Consider the following 22,285-nt stretch of genomic DNA (forward strand, 5'->3'; position numbering starts at 1 on the left):
ACTCACTGTTATGATTATAGCCAAAATAGGTAACATACACGTATGCCTCATTTACTCCACCAATCACATCCCTGTAACCATACATCTGCTTCTATAAGCCTGCTTCTGCTCCTCAATGCCCTATAAAAACCCGTCCCTGGTCCTGCTAGGTGCGCCAGTCTTCTGAATTGACTGGGACGCCCACAGATACCTGTGTATCCTGATCAATAAAAATCCTCTTACAGATTACAGCCTGTGGACTCGGTCTGGTCATTGGGCTTGAGGATCTCCCTCCTGAGGGAAGATTCTCTCTGAGAGTCTTACATATGGGGGCTCGTCCGGGATCGGAGATCCTCTGCCTAGAGACCGCCGACCACCCACCGGGAGGTAAGCTGGCCAGTGTTTGTCTTGTCCTGTCTTGTCTTGCTTTGTGACTTGTTCTGTAAATGCTTAGTTACTTGGCTTGGGTCTATACCGTTTGTATTTGGGCGGGCCAGAGAAGGAGCTGACGAGCTCGAACTTCTCCCCTGCAGCCCTGGAAGATGTTCCAAGGGTGTTTGGAGCCTGGTTTTTCGGGGCTCAGGCTGTATCGGAAGGATACATGGTTTTGGGTTGGAGGAGAGAGGAGAGAGCCGGATCCACTGAAGGATCCGGACCCTCGTCGCCTCTGAATTTTTGGTTTCAGTTTGACACCGAAGCCGCATGGTGCGTCTGTCTGTCTGACTGTTGAAATTGTTTGTCTTCTTTGTGTCCTAAATTTCTTTGAACATTTGTGGAAATTGGTTACAGGATTCTTTGTTTTGGTCTTGTTTGTCTGGGTTGTTTTCTGTGGTATTGTCGAGTGTCTTTTTGACTTTTGTTTCGTTTTTGGACTTTGGATAGACGACTGTGTTTAAAATCTTGGAATGACGACTGTGTTTAAAATCATAAAACTGTTTGCTTTGTTTGTCAAGGAGTTTTACTTGGTCCTCTTGGTGCTTAACTTGGAAATAATTTTCTTGAGAAAAATTGTTTTCTGCCAGGGAGTTTTATCTTTCTCTCTTGAGCCTCCTCCCCAAGGAGAGATGCCCCTCCCTTTGCTCCCCTTGTCCAGTCTAGCTGCTGTTAACAGTTGTGTATGAAGAACTTCAGGTTAGTGAGTGACCCTGTCTGAAGAAGGTATTAACAAGAGCCTGAAAGCTTTACCTTAGATCCTAAAGAAAAATTCTCCCTGTTGCTTAAACATTCACAGCTTCTAAGAAAGGGACAACACAGAGTAAAAAAATATAGGGGCTGAGGGTGACAAGCATGCAGGCCTGCTAGCAAGCTGCAGGCTGCTCGTGGGCAGTGGCACAGCTCAGGCCAAGTCAGCATAAGAGGAGTTTCAAGGTGATGAGGCCGGCCGGCTTTGACAACAAAAAGATAACATAGAGTTAGTGGTTATATTATGAGACTTTTGGCCCTGAAAAAAAAAAATTCCAGTTGCTGCCTTCAGTGGCCAGATCTTCAACACTTGCTCACAGAAGGAGAGTGTTCATTAAGAGAAGTTCTTTAAGGGAGCCTGCCATATCTGCTGGCCCTATTCCAAGAAAGGAGTTGATCTCCAACATTAAGTAACCTTCCCTGTTAGTCATCATTGACATGGAGAGTGCCTTTGATCCTATCCCCACAGCAGCCAGTTCCTGCCCCTGTGGTCAAAATGCCCCAGGTTGGGGGACAGAAAAGCCCCTAAAATAGTTTCAAAAAGAATCTGCAACAAACTGTGAAGAACTTTGTTTTGCCAGTCAAAATTTAGAATTCAGGCTTTGGCTGTGGCCAAGGTCAGGATTAATGTTTTCTTTTCCATGGGCCTTTAGCCCACTGAGACAGTTTGGTAAAGGGCTGCTACTGAGGTCCTGAAAGTCCCAGGTGAACTGGTTACAATTCTTTTGTCAGCCACTTGACATCTAGCACCCAGGTCCTAACCATCTCTCCATCCTTTTGTTATTAGTTCTTAAGTCCAGAGAGACAGTCAGTAACAGATCAGCTCCCTCTGCTTGCCGTTCTGTTTCACAGACACAAAGCTTGTGCTTATTTTTACAACGGCCTTTTTGTCCCAAAAAGTCCTCCTGGTTTAGCTGTGTGACTAAATGCTATTTGTCCTGTTCAGTAGACCTGTATTCTCAAGATTCTCTTGTTTTCTCATCATCCCATTTGAGATGCTTGTTAGTAACTGTTACAGGTCTTCTTTACTACCGAGGAAAGACAGAGTCCTACTAAAGGCCAGAAAGATAAATCCAGACATGGATAAAAGACCCTCACTCCTGACTGTTGACTTGAATACCCCTAAAGGTAGGGAGTGCTCCAGGTCTGCCACCAGGCTCCAAGGGTGGGTCTCCGAGGGGCTAGAAAATGCCCCACCAATCTGGCTAAGATAAGGAAAAGATATAAAAAAAAAGTTACAAAAATATAAAGGGTTAAGCTAAGTTGCTGAGAGTTAGTATAAGTTACAGAAAAAATAAAGTTAAAATATAGTTACATAAATGGACAGCATCTAATAGCTGTAGAGGAAGATGCAGAAGATATGAGAGAGAGACTAAAAAAGAAAAAAAAAAGATAAAAAGAACAAAAAGCTAAAAAAAAAGAGACAAAAAAAGAAGCTAGAGAGCTAAAGAGAGATAAAAGACAAGAGAGGAACATATACTGGCCACAGTAGTTGGGGAACCTAAGAAGATAGTACCTGACAACAGAAGAGAATTCCTAGCTAAAGATCAGTGTGCCTATCGCAAGGTAAAAGGACACTGGGTTAGGGACTGCCCCAAGAAGAACAAGAGGGGCCTCTCCAGCAGCCCGGAAGGCAAGCCTCTTGGTCCTAGAGTGCTGGCTATGCGCTAAGATAGAAGGGAAGCCTGCCCAGTTGTTTTGTGAATACGGGGGCCCAACACTCTGTGCTCCGATGCCCAAATGGGCTACTGTCCAGCAAAAGACTTTGAGTACAGGGGACTACCGACAACAAATGATACTCATGGACTACCTGAAGAACAGTGGACCTTGGCGTGGGCTGGGTATCCCACTTGTTCCTTGTGATTCCAGACTGCCCCTACGAGTCTAAACCCTGCAACCCTGCTCCCGGACCCCGACCTAGACACCCCCCTTCATGACTGTCAGCAGGAGCTCACTAAAGCACAGGAGTGGCATAAAGATCTGACTGACCAGCCACCAAAGGGGGTAGATGCCATCTGGTTCATAGATGGGAACAGCTTCTTAGAGAAAAAAAAAGATGGGCTGGGACAACAGTGGTTGATAGAAACAGAGTCATATGGGCTCAGGCCCTACCAGAAGGCATCACTACTCAGAGAGTAGAGCTTGCTCCCCTCACCAAAGCCCTTGAGCCGAGAAGGAGACTTAACATCTATGTGGACAACACATATGCCTTTGCTACAGCCCATCAGCAGAGGGGCCTGCTGACATCTGAGGACAAGAAAAAAAAAGAGATTCTGGCTCTGTTAAGGGCCCTCCATGACCCAGCCAGGCCAAGGAAGAGACTCTGGTACACCTCAACGAGAAAAAAGATCCTGCTACAAAAATAGGCAGAGGCCATGGTAAAACAAATACATCAATAGACTCACTTAGGGGTAAGCAAACTCATCCAGACGTTTTCAAAAACTAAATATTATGTCACAGGTCTCAAGTATCTCGTGTAACAGATCGTACACTGATGTATACCAGGTCAAAAGGTAACTGTTTTCAGGAAGGTTGACTGTGGTAAGAGGCTCCGTGGGGAACGGCCTAGATACTACTAAGAAGTGGACTTCACAGAGATAAAACCAAAAAAATATGGTTATAAATGTCTCCTAGTGTTTATAGATATCTTTTCAGGAATAGATAGAAGCTTTCCCCACCAAGCAAGAGACGGCCTCAATAGTCATCAAGAAGATACTAGAAGAAATCTTCCCCCGATTTAGAATGCCCAAGGTAATCTGGTCAGACAACAGCCCTACTTTCGTTGCCAAGGTAAGCCAGGGTGTGGCCAGGTATTTAGAGGTTGATTAAAAATTACGTTATATTTACAGACCTCAAAGTTCAAGACAGGTAGAATAAATAAATAAAATTTTAAAAGAGACCCTGACCAAATTGACCATAGAGACTGGCACAGACTGGGTGACACTCCTTCCCTCTTGCTCTCTTCAGAGCAAGAAATACCTCTTCCAGATTCAGCCTTACACCCTTTGAGATCTTATACGGGGCCTCAGCTCCCCTGACTGATGTTACTGAACCAACATGTCATAGTAATAATGATTTATATGCCAGGCTAAAAGACCTACAGGCGATACAGAAAGAAATCTGCTCACAGCTGACAACAGCCTATGCCCCAGAGACCCCTGAGACATGTCATCAGTTCCAGGTTGGAGACTACAGCTACACTGAGCCCAGACACTCGAGCCTCGCTAGAAAGAACCATACCTGGTGCTGCTGACCACCCTGACAGCCGTCAAGTCTCAGCCCTCACCAGCAGCGTACTAGCTGTTGGGGCTGAGAGCTGAGACCTAGAGGGACACTCAGATCTTCAAAAAGCTCCCTAGACTTAAGTGATTGAGAGGTTGCTATAATGCTCACTTGAGGAGTGTGTTTTAGAAACAAGAATTTCATGCTTGCCTGTTTGCCCTGGGTTCCCTCGAAATAGGTGTAAGGATAGGCTTGATTTTTATTACAAATGATATAACATTACATATGTTAGTACTCCTAACACTTCTTGGGACTGTGCCTCAGGGATCACAATCTATATAAGTTTAAAAGTTCTAAAAGACCTTGGTGTATAGGTTCAGATAGTGTCCAGATTAAAATCCTGATGCTAAAGACTTAATAAGACACAAAAGAGAGTTAAAAATTATTTAAGGCTATCTAGGTGCTACAAGGACAACACAAGGACATCTACTGTTGCCCTACAATACAAGGCTTATAGAGAATTCAGAACTGCCATTGACTCAGATATAAAAAAAATAAAAAAGACTTTTTAGCTAGCCTCCAAGAACACCTAACCTCCCTCTCAGAGGTAGTCCTTCAAAATAAGAGAAGATTAGACCTGATATTCCTTAAAGAAAGAGTCTGTGTGCTACACTAAAAAAAATGTTGTTTCTATACAGATCAGACAGAAATAATAAGAGATACAGACTTTCAGTCATTCAAACTTTTGTGCTGAGACAACAGTATCAGATGGTGAAACAACAAGAAACAGAGGTACCTTAACCAAGTTGAGTGGAAGATTCCACTCAAGGACAAAAAGAAAATGGGGGAATGAAAGACCCCCTCCCAGAAAGGGAATTGTACAAGCCCAAGGCCCTCAACTATAAAAATAAAAAATAAGTTTTTAGATATGTGGGACAAGCTGACCCATCATTTAGACGAAACAGACCAGAAAAGAAAACAAAATGCAGAAACCAGACTAAATTATGGACACTGCTCCATGGGCCACCTGGCAAGAAAAAAAAAAGTCCCTGACCCCCCGGAAGCCCTGACCACCATGTACTTTTTGCTAACTCACTGTTATGATTATAGCCAAAATAGGTAACATACACGTATGCCTCATTTACTCCACCAATCACATCCCTGTAACCATACATCTGCTTCTATAAGCCTGCTTCTGCTCCTCAATGCCCTATAAAAACCCGTCCCTGGTTCTGCTAGGCGCGCCAGTCTTCCGAATTGACTGAGACACCCACAGATACCTGTGTATCCTGATCAATAAAAATCCTCTTACAGATTACAGCCTGTGGACTCGGTCTGGTCATTGGGCTTGAGGATCTCCCTCCTGAGGGAAGATTCTCTCTGAGAGTCTTACACTAGCAACCCAGTCCCATTATTACTCTGATCTGAGAACGGCCATCGATATTGACACCCAGAGAATTGAAGACTCCATCTCTCACCTACAGGAATCAGTACCTTCCTTAGCAGAGGTGGTTCTCCAAAATAAAAGAGGCCTAGATGTACTATTTTTTACAACAAGGAGGGCTATGCGCAGCACTAGGAGAATGTTGCTTCTACATAAATCATTCAGGAGTAGTAAGAGATAATATGGCCAAAATTCGGAAATTGCTAGCCAAGGGAAACAGAGAAAGAGAGGTGACAAAGAGTTGGTTCGAATCATGGTTTAATTCCTCCCCATGGGTGACTACCCTGGTTTCTACCCTGATGGAACCTTTAATTGTGTTGCTTTTGCTTTTCACTTTCGGACTCTGCATTCTAAATTGCCTTATATCTCTTGTTGAAGACTGCATTAATACAGTGCAAGTAATGGTGCTCAGATAACAATACCAGGCTGTATGGCCAAGGAATCCGGATGATTTCATGATTGAAACACTAACAAGGAAAAACGGGGAAATGTGAGAGCTAGTACTTTTCCACCAGCGGGAGACAGCCCTTCCCATACAGGAGGAAGTGCACCAACCTCAGACAATCCCTCTCATTCAGGATGGAGTGCAGCAATCCTGTCTGGGGCAGTTCCCAGAGGTCGCCAGGAGCCCAGTCCTCACAGCAGGCTTGTCTCACCATTATCTAAAGGAATGCATTTCCTTTAGATGTATAAAACTGTACTTTATGTATTGTTCAGGGTCACCTCTCCTCTAGAGGCCGGCAGACCCCAACTTGCTAGAATAATACTAATCCTCATGCTATTGCATTGGTCTCTGGTCTCACGTCTCATTCACGGAGTCTCCTGGAAATTAAGACTCAGGTCAAATCTTACCTACTGACCCGGGTAACACAATGGAATACTCAGAGGAAGGTCTGAGGGAGCTGAAGGGTTTTGCCACCCCATAGAAAGAACAAACTAACTGGAGGCCCACATCCCTTGAGACCATAGGGAATAAACCCCAGACCAAAGAGTATACATGAGTGGGTCTATGGCTCCAGTTATGTATGTAGGCAAGGATGGCCTTATCCTGCATCAGTGGGAGGGGATACAATTTGTCCTGTGGAGGCTGGATGTTCTAGCATCCAGGTGGATGCTAGAGGTGTGAGGCAGGAGTGGGTAGGTGGCTGGGGAAGAACCCTCTTATAGGCAAAGGTGGTGGTGGCGGCTCGAGATGAGTGGTTTGTAGGAGACCAGGAATGGGGACATCTGAAATGTAAATATATAAAATAATTAATAATATAAAAAAGAAATTGTTGACAGTGGTAAAGTTTTGGTGAGGCAAAAAGTAAGGAGATATGCATAGTAGAAAAAGGTTGAGTGATTTTCTGAAGTGAATAGTTATTTTTGACTGGTGTGCAATGTCACAGCTGAGTGGTCGACTTGCCAGTTCTCATGTACAAGGCTCTGAGTATGATCCCTGGCAACACACACAATAAAAATGCCTTTGGACCGTCGAAACCGGAAACATTTCTCAGTACTATTTATTTCCTTTACAGGATAGCATGCTTTTCCGTCATTGATCCCGCCCCCTATTTTCATTTATGGAGCCCGTGGTCAGATCTAGGTAGGAGCCCAATCACAGGTCAGCTGGTTTAAAACTCCACCCACAGGATCTCAGGCTGTTCCGGTGTTTTCATTCATCAGAGGCTCATTGCTTCAGCAAGAAGAAGGTGCAGATCCTCCCTCCCCAGATTGCTTGGAAACAGGAGAAAACCGTATGTATTTAATGAAATGTAAACTAAACTAAATGGAGAGAAGGGAGTTTCATGAAAGGAGCTGAACCTTACTCCTGTTAGCCTGCCACCTTGGGTTTTATAGATGGGTGGTGGCTGTGGTGGGTGGGGTGGGGAGCTCTGCAGGGGGTAGGAATGTATTTTTCTAGTATGGTCTTTCTTACTTAAATATGTTTGGGGGAAGTGCAACCAACAGCAAACTTGTTGTATCCTCTTCCCAGGCATCTGGAATTTGCACTCCATTAACTTTCAGAAAGTGCTATAAACTTGCACCCTAGAAGCAGTGAGGCTGGGATTTACGGTAATCAATAACTGTAATTAAAGTACAGCAGCCATGAGGGCAGTGGCACTTGTTGTAAAGTGTTAAGTTTGAAATCTTCATCTTCTTCATCATCATCATCACCATCGTTGTCATTGTCTAACCAATACCACCACCTCACCCCAACCCCCTTCCTGGCAGGCTTACTCATTCCCTTAGAATCTCCCTTCCAGAATGACTGAATTTTACACTGGCTTGATGGCCTGCCCACATACTTGATTCTGAAATCCCTGCTATTGCACAAGAAAAGGGCCCTTTTGGGTAGGTTTCCAGATTCCTGGAGGACTGGATGACCTTGAATGGGCTCAGGCACATTCTTCCACCCAGCCCACACATAAAGTGCCCCTCCTCCAAACCTTCCTTTTCAGATTCCCACAGCAGGGGATGTATTCCCCCTTCCCCAAACTTCTAAGCTGTCAGAAATTCTCCCTCTTCCTTAGGACTCTGGTATGTGGTATAGTCTTTCTGGCCTTAAATAACACTTGTGGCCTCAGGGAACAATTTTGGTCCTAGTGTTGGATATTGTATCCCAGGTGTTTTTCTGTAGGGTGGGGCTGTGAGATTTATCCCACCTGCAAAACCATCTACAGTTTTAGTTCATAATAAATAATGAGAACAGGACATTGAAGATTTCTACTTAAAACTGCATCCTCTCCATTTTGAAAAAAAATATATTTTATTCTTTAACTCTCTTCCCCTTTAATTAAAAAAAAAACAATTTTTTAAAATTTGTATGGGTGCTTTTCCTGTATGTCTGTGTGCAATACGTGCATGGCTGGTTTCCACAGAGGTGAGAAGAAGGTATTGAATCCCCTGGAAGCAGACTTAGACAATTGTGAGCCACCATGTGAGTGTTGGAAATGAACTAAGTGTCTTTCTACAAGGGCAGTAAGTGCCTTCCACTGCTCAGCCATGATTCCACCCCCACCATAATATTGTTTAGGAATAAAATAGCGAATTTCTTGAAGCACAGAGTTCCCAATTATTGCTAGATCCAGGGCCTAGTGTCAGCCCTAGGATCTCAGGCCAAGCTCCTCCAGACTGGGCAGCCTACCTGCTGTGATGGTTGGAAACACTGTTCTGGGAGGTAGGGGACAAGCTGAAGGGGAGGGAGATCTAACCATGTCTCCCTTGAATCCTAGGGCCCTACTAAATGCCATCCAGTGCACACCTACAGGATCCTCCCCCACTCCTCTCCAGGACCCTTACACAGAATGAAGGACAGACCTCCTTGAGGCAGAGTAGCAGCTGTGGTCTGTCTGCTGCCTCTGCCTCTGAGTCATTGTCAGGTTCCACAGAGTCAAGAATTCCTCACAGTAAGTCAGAGCTCCTGTTGTGGTGGGAAAACTGACAAAAGTAAAGATTTCCTTTGCTCCTCAGACTTTTTTTAATGGGATAAAAATGGCAACCTGGTTCTCACAGCAGTGGCAGCTGAATTCAGTAAAAGTCACTATATTTGCTGTCAGCAGGCCAGGCTCTCTCAAAGAAGCACAGCTTCTCTAAGGTTTCACCTCCTCTGACTAATACCCAAAGAGAAAGGTCATGAGTAATACTCTTGTTTCTCAGATAAGCCAGGCGCTTCTGAGGGCTTAGGGTCTAGATGGCTACCAGAGGGCCCTAAGAAAGCCCGTGACTAAGCGATATTAAATCATGAAATTCTAAAATGGTGGCTTTTTCATCTCCTGCCAGTGGCGGCCCCTGCTGGTGAGCAATTCCAAAAAGCTCACAGCCAGGGTAGGATGTGGTGTTTTGATTGACACATTAAAATTAATGATCATGCTCTTGGGTCATTGTGATGACTATTTTCAAAATCCCTTGGTCTGGCTTTAGACATAGTGTCCATTACCGTGAGCAGTATTCATCCTACTGTGCCTTTGAACACCAGATCTTATACCACATGATAAAAATAACGTGTCCTCCCTCTCTACTCCTCCAGCCCCTGGTAAGAGTTATGTTTACTTGCTTGTGTGTTGTAACACTGTTTATAATAGTCAGCACATGCAACACACTACTGGGTTTCTCTGCTGATGTCATAAGCCAATTCAAGCTGAATTAAAAGTAGAAAAGCATATTTAATTCATAACAGCTCCAGGGCAAGTTTATCAGTCTCAGGGGACAATGCGGAAGAAGTCCTGCCCAGGTTAGGACAGGGAAGTTTTATGTATAGATTGTAGGTGAAGTAAAATGACCTGTCTGCCACAAGCTGGGCTTATGCCCAAATGTGGTCCCCTAGGTAGGGGAGAAGGTTGCTACAACTGCCAGGAAAGCTGAACTGGTCTTTTGGTGCCATAGCTGGGATGGTGGCAATGGGGGTGTCGGCCAAGTTGGAGGCTCCAACCAAACATACACCAGAATCTATCAGTGGATGACTGTGGAAAAATTGTGAACTCATATATAATGTAATGCATTAATAAGATACAATGGGGCGATGTCTTTTGTGACAATTTGGGTGTGCCTAACAGTAGTGTACATCAAATAAATGTCCTTCCTTCTCTTGTTCCTTCCTTCCTTTCTCTCTCTCTTTCTTTCTTTTTTTTTTAAGGGGTAAAGATGGCCCACAGCTTTTCAAACCATCTATGGTCAGTAAAGTGTTAATCTGTCAGCCTTACAGAACCATATGTGGAAGTTGCTGCTTATTTTGAGAAACTTTCATTTTTACTGTGCTTGAAAATGGCAGGCAGTTACGTTTCACCTTTGTGTGTGTGTGTGTGTGTGTGTGTGTGTGTGTGTGTGTGTGGTGTTCCTTTTGCTTCCAGGTATATTTAAACTTGACATCAGTTTTCATTAAATGTCTCTGTAATGAATATATTCTTTTGGATAATTTCATCCTAAGACTTTCATTGACTTTTGTTCCATGAAATTCTTAGACATTATAACATCAGTTGTTTCCACAACCTTATAGATTTTGTTCTAACTGATAAAACACCAAGAGAAGTTGGGTCGCCACTCGGTGGGGGGAGGGGGTTAGGACCCTAGCAGTGCTGAAACAACTTCTTTACTACTCTCCCCTTAAGGAATGTAGTAAACATACCTTTGAGCTGAAGGTGTCATCATTTCCCAGCCATAGCCTAAGAGGTACCAGGTGTCTTTCTCTGAGCCTGCCAAGCAGATGCCATACCAGGGCAAGCCCTACCATTCTGGAACAGAGATCGACCATCTCTTTGTTCCTGGGACCATTTGGATTTGGAGATGGCTTCCCAAGGTTTCACTACTCTCTACTGTTAGACCCCAGGTTATCACTCAGGACACTGCATCATAGGCCTTGGGGCTCCTGCTAGGCTGGGAGATGACCAACACTGAGTCTAAACCTGATCCTCAGTTACCCTTGGGATGTCTGCTACACAATATATCTGAATAGGTGCTGTTCCAGCCATATGTTCAAAGGGCCCAGTCTTTCTTTGTTCTGTGGCTTGGCCATAATACCCCTTAGACAAAGGGCCACCACATTGTCTTGGCAATGACATCTTTCTTGATCTAAAAAATTTCTGCATAACTATGGACTTCCTATATACAGGACTTTTGGGAACCGTACTCTCTCCTAACTCCCACTCTTCCTTCCCTCCCTACCCGACTTTGCACCCTTATTCAACTTCTGTCCAGTGTGGCCCCAAGATTGGGGGGTGGCAGTGGCAGAGGCAGTGCCAGCAACATCAGCATTGATTGAATGGTGATGGTGATGGTAAATGACGAGCTTGCTTGTTTAAGAGAGCCCGCCAAACTGACAGGAGGAAAGTATACACACTGGGTGAACAGCACATGACTGGTTGCCATCTTGACTTTGGGAATAAAGAGGGTCAAATTATTGCTTCACTACCATCTAACAACTTGCTTCCAGGACATTTCCAGACAGCTAGCTCACCCATCCAGCATTTCAGAGTGTTATTGTTAGGATGCCAGCCATGAACTTTCTCAGCACACAGGAACCAGAAGGCAAATAATGCCCACTTGCCCTCCTTTGACAAAACCAATTTTCCTATTTCTCTTTAGGCCACAGAAGGGAATTCTTCACCCCAATTAAGCTAGAAGCAAGCAAATGAAGATTGTTGTCCCAGTCCTTCAGGTTGGCGTGGATGGTTCTGGTTATTTTATGAATTGTAGATATGTTGTCATTTAAGGGGTAATTTGCTAATGTAGCTTTGGACAAGGAGGAAATTATTGAGCTTAGACTTAGGGATTTCTACTTTTCCTTTCCTCTTCTCTATCTTTCCTTCTTAGGTAAAGGAAAGGGGCGTGGAAGAAAGGAGGGACATAGTAATATCCTAGAAATTAGAGGAATAGACAAATAGGGATATGTCATGAAATTTAGTCTTAAACAGAACATTGTATAACCACATCTTTTATTGGTAGAAATCTTTATAATTGATGCAAATGTAAGTTATAATTTTACATTGTTACAGAATTTACAGATTGATGTAGATCTAAGGTTTTATTACTGTGAATTTCTTATATTGATGCAAAATATGAAATTAATATTGTTACTCTTTGTCAGTCAATGTGTCACCTGTCCATTCAGGGTCCCAAAGAGGTGCTACCTGTGGGTCAAGCGGGGTGGGGGGGAGAAAAGAAGGAGACCAAGCAAGGTTCTGTTGTCAAGGTCTCGTTTATTGGGGCGAGCATTACAGCTTATAAGGCTTTCAGATAGGGGGAGTGACCTTTGTGAAACACAAAGGAGGGAGGGGCGAAGGCATTCTTAGCAGTGATAGCAGAAGTGAAGACGTCATGCGGTGGAGACATCTGGTGTTTGGGCAAGCTGAAACATCCTGTGATTGTTCCCGGAATCTTCCTATGCTGTCAGTTCGTGGGAAAGGCTTTTGTCCAACAATCTCATAATCTTGCAGCAGCCATCTTAGGGCTGAGTGTTCTGTGACTGTATACCTCAGAATGGCTCCCTACAATTGTGCTTATGCAACTTATCTAGAATATAAGGCTTAGACCCAATCCTTCAATAACTGATATTATAAACGCTTCATTAAGTTTGAGTAATGCAAGTTAAGTGCCAGAAAGAAAACAAATAGTTTATTATATTCTTAGTTGATTATAATAAAAGGATTTTTATTTACTTAAGTAGAAATGACTAAGAATAGTTAGGTTTAATAGTTCAGATATACTTTACATAGGTATATAGTCTTCAAAGGCATGAGAATTCCACAGAATTTGATATTTAAGGCCATTTCCTTATTAAAGATCATTTGACTAGGGACATATCTGCCCCTGACAGTACCCCCTTCTTGGTTTAAATAAAAAATTGGGCATCAGTGGAGTTTCTCCAGTTGTCGCAAGTTAGCCACTAGGGCAAGATTTGTCTTAGTTCATCTACAGACAAAAATATTGTCCAGGAAAAGACACACTGTGTGAAATAGTCGACTGGATAGCTCTGCCAATATAGAGTAATCAGTCCTTCATAATTCTGATTTACAAAAGTCTGTCAGATGATCATGGCTGGAAGTCTGAAGACTGAATCTGCAATGTTTTGAGGAATGAGGGACTGTCCAGGTTAGTCAGCTGCCTGGACAAGTTGGCTAATTTTTGCAAGCTGTGCTTTGTGCTGCCTATATTTTCAGGTAATATTAAGTTCATTCTTAGATTCTGGTGGGGTTGAAGATAAGTTTTAGTCTCATAGTCAATTCAACTTGTTTCCCATTGAGAGAGATGATATAGATTTGAGAGGATGGTTTTCAGATAGTAATAGAAGCTAAAACCAGAACTTAATTCAGGTATTGAATTGCAAGCTCTTTAAGTTAGGATTGGTGGTAGAGTGCTTTATCTAAATTGACAAATATGATGGCCTGGATGTTAAGTGTATCTTATACTTTATATTTACATGATTGGGATGGTTGTGCTCAATTTATATCTGAGAGAAAAGTCTTTTAATTGGACAAAAAGAAGGAAATGTTTTTGATTGCCCTGGTGCTGTTTGTATTGATGTTAATTCTGCTTCCCTAAGAGGGGCTACCCTGACGATGAGTGGATGTCATAGCTGCGGAATAGATTAATGTAATGCTAGATCTAACTAACATGGGCATAAACTTTATAAATATTGTAACTGAGTTGTGTGGCTTTTGCACAAGCTTATTTAAGATAGAGATTTACTGCAACACAAGAGCAAGCATAGTAGGCTTTATCTCAGTGATGCAGAGATGGTTCACTATAGCAAAATCCATCAATGCCATCCAGTATATAATCAAACTTCAAAAAAAAATCACATGATCATCTGATTAGATACTGAAAATTCCTTTGACAAAATATATAACAACCCTACTTGTTAAAGTATTAGAAAGATCAGGAATTCAAGGCACATATCTAAGCATAATAAAAGCATTATACAGCAGACCAATGGCCAATATCAGATTAAATGACGAGAAACTTGAAGCAGTCTCACTAAAATCAGGGACAAGACATAGCTGCCTACTTTCTCCGTATCTATTCAATATATTATTTGAAGTTTTAGATAGAAAAATGAAACTACAAAAGGAGGTCAAAAGGATACAAATTAAAAAGGACAATGCCAAAGTATCTATTTTTACTGATGATATGCTAGTATACATAAGCAACCCCAAAAATTCTATCAGAGAACTCCTAGAGCTGAAAAACAACTTCATCAACGTGGCTTGGCATAAAATTATCTAAATCAAATCAGTATTTTCCCTCTACAGAAAGGAAAACCAGCTGAGAAAGAAATTAGGGAAATAATACATTCACAATAGTTACAAATAATATAAACTATCTCGGTACAACTCAAACCAAGCAATTGAAAGATCTGTATGAGAAGAACTTCAAGTATCTGAGTAAAGAAATCAAGAAGACCGCAGAAGATGGAAAGATTTCCCATGGTCATGGATCAGTAGAATTAACATAGTGAAAATGACTTCTTACCAAAAGCAGTCTATGGATTCAATGTAACCCCATAACAATTCCAATTAACTCTTCACAGAGATAGAAAGAGCAATTCTCAACTTCATAGGGAGAAACAAACCACCTAGGATAGTGAAAACAATCCTCAACAGGAAAAGAACTTCTGCAGGAGTTACCTTCCTGATCTCAAACTGTACTACAAAGCATTAGTAATAAAAAACAAACAAAGAAACAAACAAAACAACAACAACAACAAGAAAAAACAAACCTGGATGGCCTTGGTGCAGAGACAGAGAAGTTGATCAGTGGAATAGAACTGAAGACGCAGAAATAAACACACACGCCTATGGTTACCTGATCTTTGACAAAGAAGCCAAAGCCATACAGTGGGAAAAAGAAAGCATTTTTCACAAATAGTGCTGGTCTACCTGGGTGTCTGTATGTAGAAGAATGCAAATTGTTCCATTTTTATCTCCTTGAACAAAGTAAGGATCAAGTGGATCAAGGACCTCCATACAAAATAAGGTACTCTGAGTCTAATAGAAGAAAAATGTGGTAAACAGCCTTGAATACATTGGCAGAAGGGGAAATTTTCTGAACAGAACAGCAATGACTGAAGCTCAAAGATCAGCAATTGGCAAATGTGTCCTCATGAAACTGAAATGCTTCTGTAAGGCAAAGGACACTGTCAACAGGAGAAAATGACAGCCTATAGATTGGAAAAAGATTCTTACCAACCCTACATCTAAAGAAGGCTAATATCTAAAGTATGCAAAGAACTCAAGAAATTAGACTTAAAAAAAAAATCAAAGAACCCAATGAAGAAAATGTGGCACTGAGCTAAACAAAGAATTCCTAACTGAGGAATCTCAAATGGCTGAGACACACCTAAAAAAGTTCACCATCCTTATTCAGCAGGAAATTCAAATCAAAACAACCCTGAGATTCTACCGTACACTTACCACAATGTCTAATATAAAAACTCAGGCAAGAGCAGATGCTGGTGAGGATGTGGACATAGAGGCACATTCCTCTATTGCTGGTGGAATTCCTGAAAAACCAGCTACATCACTCCTGGGCATATATCCAAAGATGCTCCATTATGCCACAAAGGCACTTGCTCAACTATGTTCATAATAGCCTTTTTTATAAAAATCAAAGCTGGAAACCACCCAGATGTCTGTCAACAGAAGAATGGATACAGAAAATGTGTTACATTTGCACAAGGCAACACTGCACAGCAATTAAAAACGAGGACTTCATTAATTTATCAGGCAAATCGATAGACCTAGATAATATCATCCTGATATTAACTAGAAATCTAGTAACCCAAACCCAAAAGGACAAACATGGACTGAACTCACTGATATTATTAGCCCCAAAGCTCAGAATGCCCATGATAAAATTCACAGACCATATGAAGCTCAACATGAAGGACAACCAAAGTGTGGATGCTTCAAACTCACTTAGATGGGGAAACAGAATAATCATGAGAGTCAGAGGGAGGAAGGGAACAGGTGGGAGAGGGGGCGGAGGAAAAGAATGGATGGCAGGATTTGGTTTGGGAAGAGACAGGAGAGAAGTCCAGAGGATCAGGAGAATGAATAGAAATATGTGGCACTGAAGGTCGGGGTGGGGAAGGGAGGGAGGAGGGGAAACCACACGAAAGTGCCAGATCCAGGCATGCAAGAGGCTCCTAGGATGGGGATGACATTAGCCAAAATACCCAATAGTGGGGAGGTAGAACCTGAAGAGAGCACCCCCATTTGGTAGATATGGCCACCCAGTCGAGGCAGGGGGCCACACACCTATCTCAAAAATTTTCATTGAGAATTGTATAAAGGAAATGCAAGAACACAAAATGGAGCAGAGCCTGAAAGAGAGGACATCCAGAGACTACCCCCACCCCCCCCACACACACCTTGGGATCCATTCCATCTACACACAATAAACCCCTATACTGTTGCTGATGCCAAGAAGTGTTTCAGACAGGAGCCTGGTGTGGCTGTCCTCTAAGAATCTCTGCTAATACCTGTTTAAGACAGATGCAGATATTCACAGCCAACATTTGGACTGAGCCAGGAACCACAATGGAATAGTCTGAGGAAGGTCTGAGGGAGCTGAAGGGTTTTCCCACCCCATAGGAAGAACAACAGTATCAACTAACCGGACTCCACTCCCCCCTGAACTCCTAGGGACTAAACCACAGACCAAAGAGTATACATGGGTGGGTCTATGTCTCTAGCAACATATGTAGCCAAGGATGGCCTTATCCTGCATCACTGGGAGGGGAGGCTCTTTGTCCTGTGGAGGCTTGATGCCCAAAAACGGCAGGTGCTAGAGGTATGAGGCAAGAGTGGGTAGGTTGGCTGGGCATGAACCCTCTTATAGGCAAAGTTGAGGGGGGTTTAGATGAGGTGTTTGTTGCAGACCAGGAATGGGGACAAGATTTGAAATGTAAATATATAAAATAATTAATAATATAAAAAAGAAATTGTTGATAACACTAAAGTTTTGGTGAGGCTAAAAGAAAGGAGACAGGCATAGTAGGGAAAGATTGAGTGATTTTTCTGATGTGAATATGAGAGACCCCCAGAGCAGGGAGACCCTCACTCAAGTCTCGGGATGACGCGACCCCCCAAGAACTCACGTAAGACCATCCTTGCTGTAATTTACACGAGGTTTATTGATAGGAACGAGTGCACTGGGGTGGAGACTCATATCCCAGGCAGGGGCAATGGAGTTCGACATCAAGTGGATGGTAGAAGAGGTATTTAAATGCAGAAACCACAACCCAAGGGGGAAGGGAGGGCGTCATTGGAAAATATTGAGAATACCAGTGAAAAATCACAAGGAGAAACTCCTGGTTTTCAAGATTGTTTAACTTTATGATCTGCTAGCTCCTGGGAGAAGCTGCTTCCTGCTTCTTCAGATTGTTCTCTAAGATTCTAATCTAACTTCATGGTCAGCTAGTTCCTGGGAGAAAGCTGTTGAACCGGCCTATTCTATAGCCCTGGGAGAGGCTTCCTGGAACATACAATTCTGGGGCCTAACCTGTTTCTTTCTTCTGCTCTAAACTTTGTGTCTACTGGGGCAACTTTAAAACTTTTACCTTTCAAATAGAGATATAACTGACTGGTGTGCAATGTCACAGATGAATGGTAGACTCGCCAGTCCTCAGGTATGAGGCTCTGACTTTGATCCCTGTCACCACAGAAAATAAAAATGGTTTTGATTTAAAAAAAAAAAAGCATTTTTGTACCATTGAGATCAGAAACATTTCTCAGTTACATTTATTTCCTTTAGAGGATAGCATGCTTTTGGGTCACTGATCCCTGCCCCCTATTTTTTTTTTTTTATTAACTTGAGTATTTCTTATATACATTTCGAGTGTTATTCCCTTTCCCGGTTTCCGGGCAAACATCCCCCTCCCCCCTCCCCTTCCTTATGGGTGTTCCCCTCCCAACCCTCCCCCCATTGCCGCCCTCCCCCCCCATAGTCTAGTTCACTGGGGGTTCAGTCTTAGCAGGACCCAGGGCTTCCCCTTCCACTGGCCTGCCCCCTATTTTTATTTCTGGACCCTGTTGTCAGACCTAGGTATGCGCCCAATCACTGGAGGTTCCAGGTCAGCCAATTTAAACTCCACCCACAAACTGTCCTGCTCTTCCAATATCTTCATTAATCAGAGTCGCATTGCTTCAGCAAGAAGAAGGTGCGGAGCCTCCCTCCACAGATTGCTTGGAAACCGGAGAAAACCATATGTACTTAATGAAATGTAAACTAAACTAAAGAAGCTAGGCTGGGATTTATAGTTATCAGTCAGTGTAATTAAAGTGCAGCAGCCATGAGGGCAGCTGCAGGTGTTGTAAAGTGTTAAGTTTGAAATTATCATCTTCGATCCCCCACCCTCAACCCCCTCCCTCACAAACCCCGGCCCCCACAAACCCAGTCCTGGCACAGCACTCTTACTGATTCCCTCAGATTTTCCTTGGGGAATTTCCCTTTCAGAATGACCGAGTTTTCCACTGGCTTGCTGCGCTGGCCACATACTTGATTTTGAGTTCCCTACTTCTGCACAGGAAAATGGCTCTTTTAAGTAGGTTTCCGGATTCTTCCAGGATTCACTGGATGACCTTGGATGGGCTCAGTCTCATCCTGGCACCCCACCCACACCCTCCTCCAAACCCTACTTCCCATTTCAGACTCCACAGTAGGGGTGTATTCCTCCTTCCCCAAACTTCCAAGCTGTCAGAAATTCTCCCTCTTCCTTAGGACACTTTCTGGCCTTAAATGACTCTTGTGGCCTCAGGGAACAATCTTGGTCCTAGTGTTGGATACTGTATCTCAGGTTTTTTTCAGTAGGGTGGGGGTGTGAGATTTATCCCTCCTGTAAAGCAATCTGTAGTTTAAGTTCATAATAAATAATGAGAAAAGAACATTTAAGATTTCTACTTAAAACTGCATCTTCTCCATTTTGAAAGAAATTATACTTTATTCTTTAACTCTCTTCCCCTTTAATTAAAAAAAAACATATTTTATGTGTATGTGTGCTTTTCCTGTATGTCTGTGTGCACTGCGGGCATGCCTGGTCATGCATGCACAGAGGTCAGAAGAAAGTGTTAAATCATCTGGAAGCCGACTTCAACAGTTGTGAGCCACCTTGTGGATGCTGGGAATGAACCAAGTCCTCTCTCTACAAGGGCGCAAGTGCCCTCCACTGCTGAGCCATGATCCACCCCCCACCTTAATATTTTTGTTTAGGAATAAAATAGCAAACTTCTTGAAGCACAGAGTTCCCCATTATTGCTAATTCCGGGGCCGAGTGTCAGCCTGAGGATCTCAGGCCAAGCTCCTCCAGACTGGACAGCCTACCTGCTGTGATGGTTGGAAACACTGTTCTGGGAGGTAGGGGACAAGCTGAAGGGGAGGGAGATCTAACCATGTCTCCCTTGAATCCTAGGGACGTAATCAATGCCGTCCAGTGCACACCTACAGGATCCTCCCCCACTCCTCTCCAGGACCCTTACACAGAATGAAGGACAGACCTCCTTGAGGCAGAGTAGCAGCTGTGGTCCGTCTGCTGCCTCTGCCTCTGAGTCATTGTCAGGTTCCACAGAGTCAAGAATTCCTCACAGTAAGTCAGAGCTCCTGTTGTGGTGGGAAAACTTACAAAAGTAAAGATTTCCTTTGCTCCTCAGACTTTTTTTAATGGGATAAAAATGGCAATCTGGCCTTCACAGCAGTGGCCAAGGTCCATAAAGCTGAATTCAGTGAAAGTCACTCTCTCTGCTGTCTGCAGACCAGGCTCTCTCAAGGCACCACAGCTTCTCCAACCTTTGACCTCCTCTGACTAATACCCAAAGAGAAATCTCATGAGTAATAAATAACTATTGTTTCTCCGATAAGCCAGGTGCTTCTGAGGGCCTAGGGTCTAGATAGCCACCAGAGGGCCCTAAGAGAGCCCGGACTAATAACATAAAATGGTGAAATTCTAAAATGGCAGCTTTTTCATCTTCTTCCAGTGTTGGTCCCTGCTGGTGAGCAAATCCATAGCCAGAGTAGGTTGTGGTGTTTTGATTGACACATTAAAATTAACGATCATGCTCTTGGGTCATTGTGATGACTATTTTCAAAATCCCTTGGGCTGGCTTTAAACATCATTTCCATTATCCTGAGCAGTATTCATCCTTCTGTGCCTTTGAACCCCAGATCTGATACCAAGTTATAGAAATATAATACGTCCTCCCTCTCTAATCCTCCAGCCCCTGGTAAGAGATATGTTTACTTGCTTGTTTGTTGTTTGTTGTAACACTGTTTACAATAGTCAGCTCATGGAACACACTAATGGGTTTCTCTGCTGACGTCATAAGTCAATTCAAGCTAAATGATAAGTAGAAAGGAATATTTATTTCACAACAGCTCCAGGGCAAGTTCACCAGTCTCAAGGGACAAGACGGAAGAAGTCCTGCCCCGGCTGTGACAGGGAAGTTTATGTATAGATTGTAGGTGAAGGAAAATGACCTGTCTGCCACAGCTGGGCTTATGCCCAAGTGAGGTCACCTAGCTAGGGGAGAAGGTTGCTACAGCTGCCAGGAAAGCTGAGCTGGGCTTTTGGTGCCATAGCTGGACTGTGGGAGGGGAGGGTGTCTGCCAAGTCAGAGACTCCAATGAAACATACATCAGCATCTATCAGTGGATGAGTGTGGAAAAATTGCGAACTCATATACAATGTAATGTTATGCATTAATAAGATACGGTTGGGTGGTGTCTTATGTGACAACGTAGGTGCACCTGGGTGACATGCTGAGACAGATTAGTCAGGCACTGAAATTCCAACATTGTTCTTCCTAGAGGAGATGACTAAAATCAGACAGGACTTTACACTATTTTCTTGAATTCAGAAAGATTTTTTAAAGCATGATGCAGAAGTAGAAATCACAATGAAACCACTCCTTTACAATATGAAGGGGTTTAGAAATCTCCCAAGATGTGCTTTCTGTAGGGAGTGTGAGGAGATCAGAGGAGCGCTCACAGGGGAACTCCATTGCTCACAGCAACTCATGGCTGAGAAATGGTGGAGCAGGAAGTGAGCACATGAGAAGTTCTTATGCTGTCTTTAAATACGTTTTATAACTATTAAGAATGAATTGTGAGAGTTCTGTGTGGATCCAAATTCCAAAGGCCACACACAGTTCAGTGCTTAAAGCCTTCTCATCCTAAGTGTCCTTTTTCTTCGTTGTTCATTTGATAGAAGCTTCCTGGTGTTTTATGTGTGTGAAAATGAGCAAAATGCAATGGCTAAAGTCAGTGGAAACTTTTTAAAAGCTATAATCTGCACTTAGTAAAATTAATACACGTGTATACTTTTCCCTCAATTTTGAAACATAGAATCATGCATTCAGCATATATATATACATATATATGTATATATATACATATATATGTATATATATATATATATATATATATATATATATATATAGAGAGAGAGAGAGAGAGAGAGAGTCTGGAGAGTTGGCTCAACCATTTATTTCTCTTGCAGAGGACTAGGGTTTGATTCCCAGCACCCATATGGTGGCTCACATACCAACCTGTAACTCCAATTCCAGGGATCCAACATATTTTCTGAGCTCCACTAACACTAGGCATGCATGGAGTATACATACATACATACATACATACATACATACATACATGCCAAAAAAAGCATTCTTACACATAAAATAAATAAGACTAAAACAATATTAAAAGTATATGCAGACCCCCTACCCTCCCCTACTCTCCCCATTGTCTATTGGAGACTCACTCACTGCTCCTCTGCTGCAGCCTTAAGTACTCACCTTTGCAGACGCCGTACAGTAGATCCATGAAGCAGAGAATCCTGCCTCAGTTCCTCCATCTTGTCAGAGCAACCTCCTCTGCTCATCACTCACAGTGCAGTGCCTAGCAGTAGCCTGTCAGGAACAAGCACTTCGGGGAGATGCTGAGAGACCGTATCCACAGCACAGGTTACCCAGAACTGTGCTCTCAATT

At 43.0% G+C, this 22,285-nt stretch overlaps 1 protein-coding gene across 5 annotated transcripts in view; it reads left to right on the forward strand.

Moving 5' to 3' along the window:
* Positions 1 to 275: 275 nt before the first annotated feature.
* Clec2d (C-type lectin domain family 2, member D) overlaps positions 276 to 22,285 on the forward strand; it is a 30,172-nt gene continuing 8,162 nt past the window's right edge. The window contains exons 1-5 of one of the 5 annotated variants that reach the window (XM_087655498.1): positions 276 to 366; positions 7,345 to 7,412; positions 9,043 to 9,216; positions 11,888 to 11,960; positions 19,713 to 19,886. In XM_087655498.1, the coding sequence (XP_087511624.1) occupies positions 19,724 to 19,886 (163 nt within the window). In that variant the 5' untranslated portion in view covers positions 276 to 366; positions 7,345 to 7,412; positions 9,043 to 9,216; positions 11,888 to 11,960; positions 19,713 to 19,723. Of the gene's footprint in view, positions 367 to 7,344; positions 7,413 to 7,483; positions 7,564 to 9,042; positions 9,217 to 11,887; positions 11,961 to 19,712; positions 19,887 to 22,285 lie in introns of those variants that run through there. The other 4 variants (XM_087655497.1, XM_087655495.1, NM_130402.3 and 1 more) reach the window with 4 other exon arrangements.

This window comes from Rattus norvegicus, chromosome 4 (genome assembly GCF_021556685.1).
Source record: "Rattus norvegicus strain SHRSP/BbbUtx chromosome 4, alternate assembly SHRSP_T2T, whole genome shotgun sequence".
Taxonomy (NCBI): domain Eukaryota; kingdom Metazoa; phylum Chordata; class Mammalia; order Rodentia; family Muridae; genus Rattus; species Rattus norvegicus.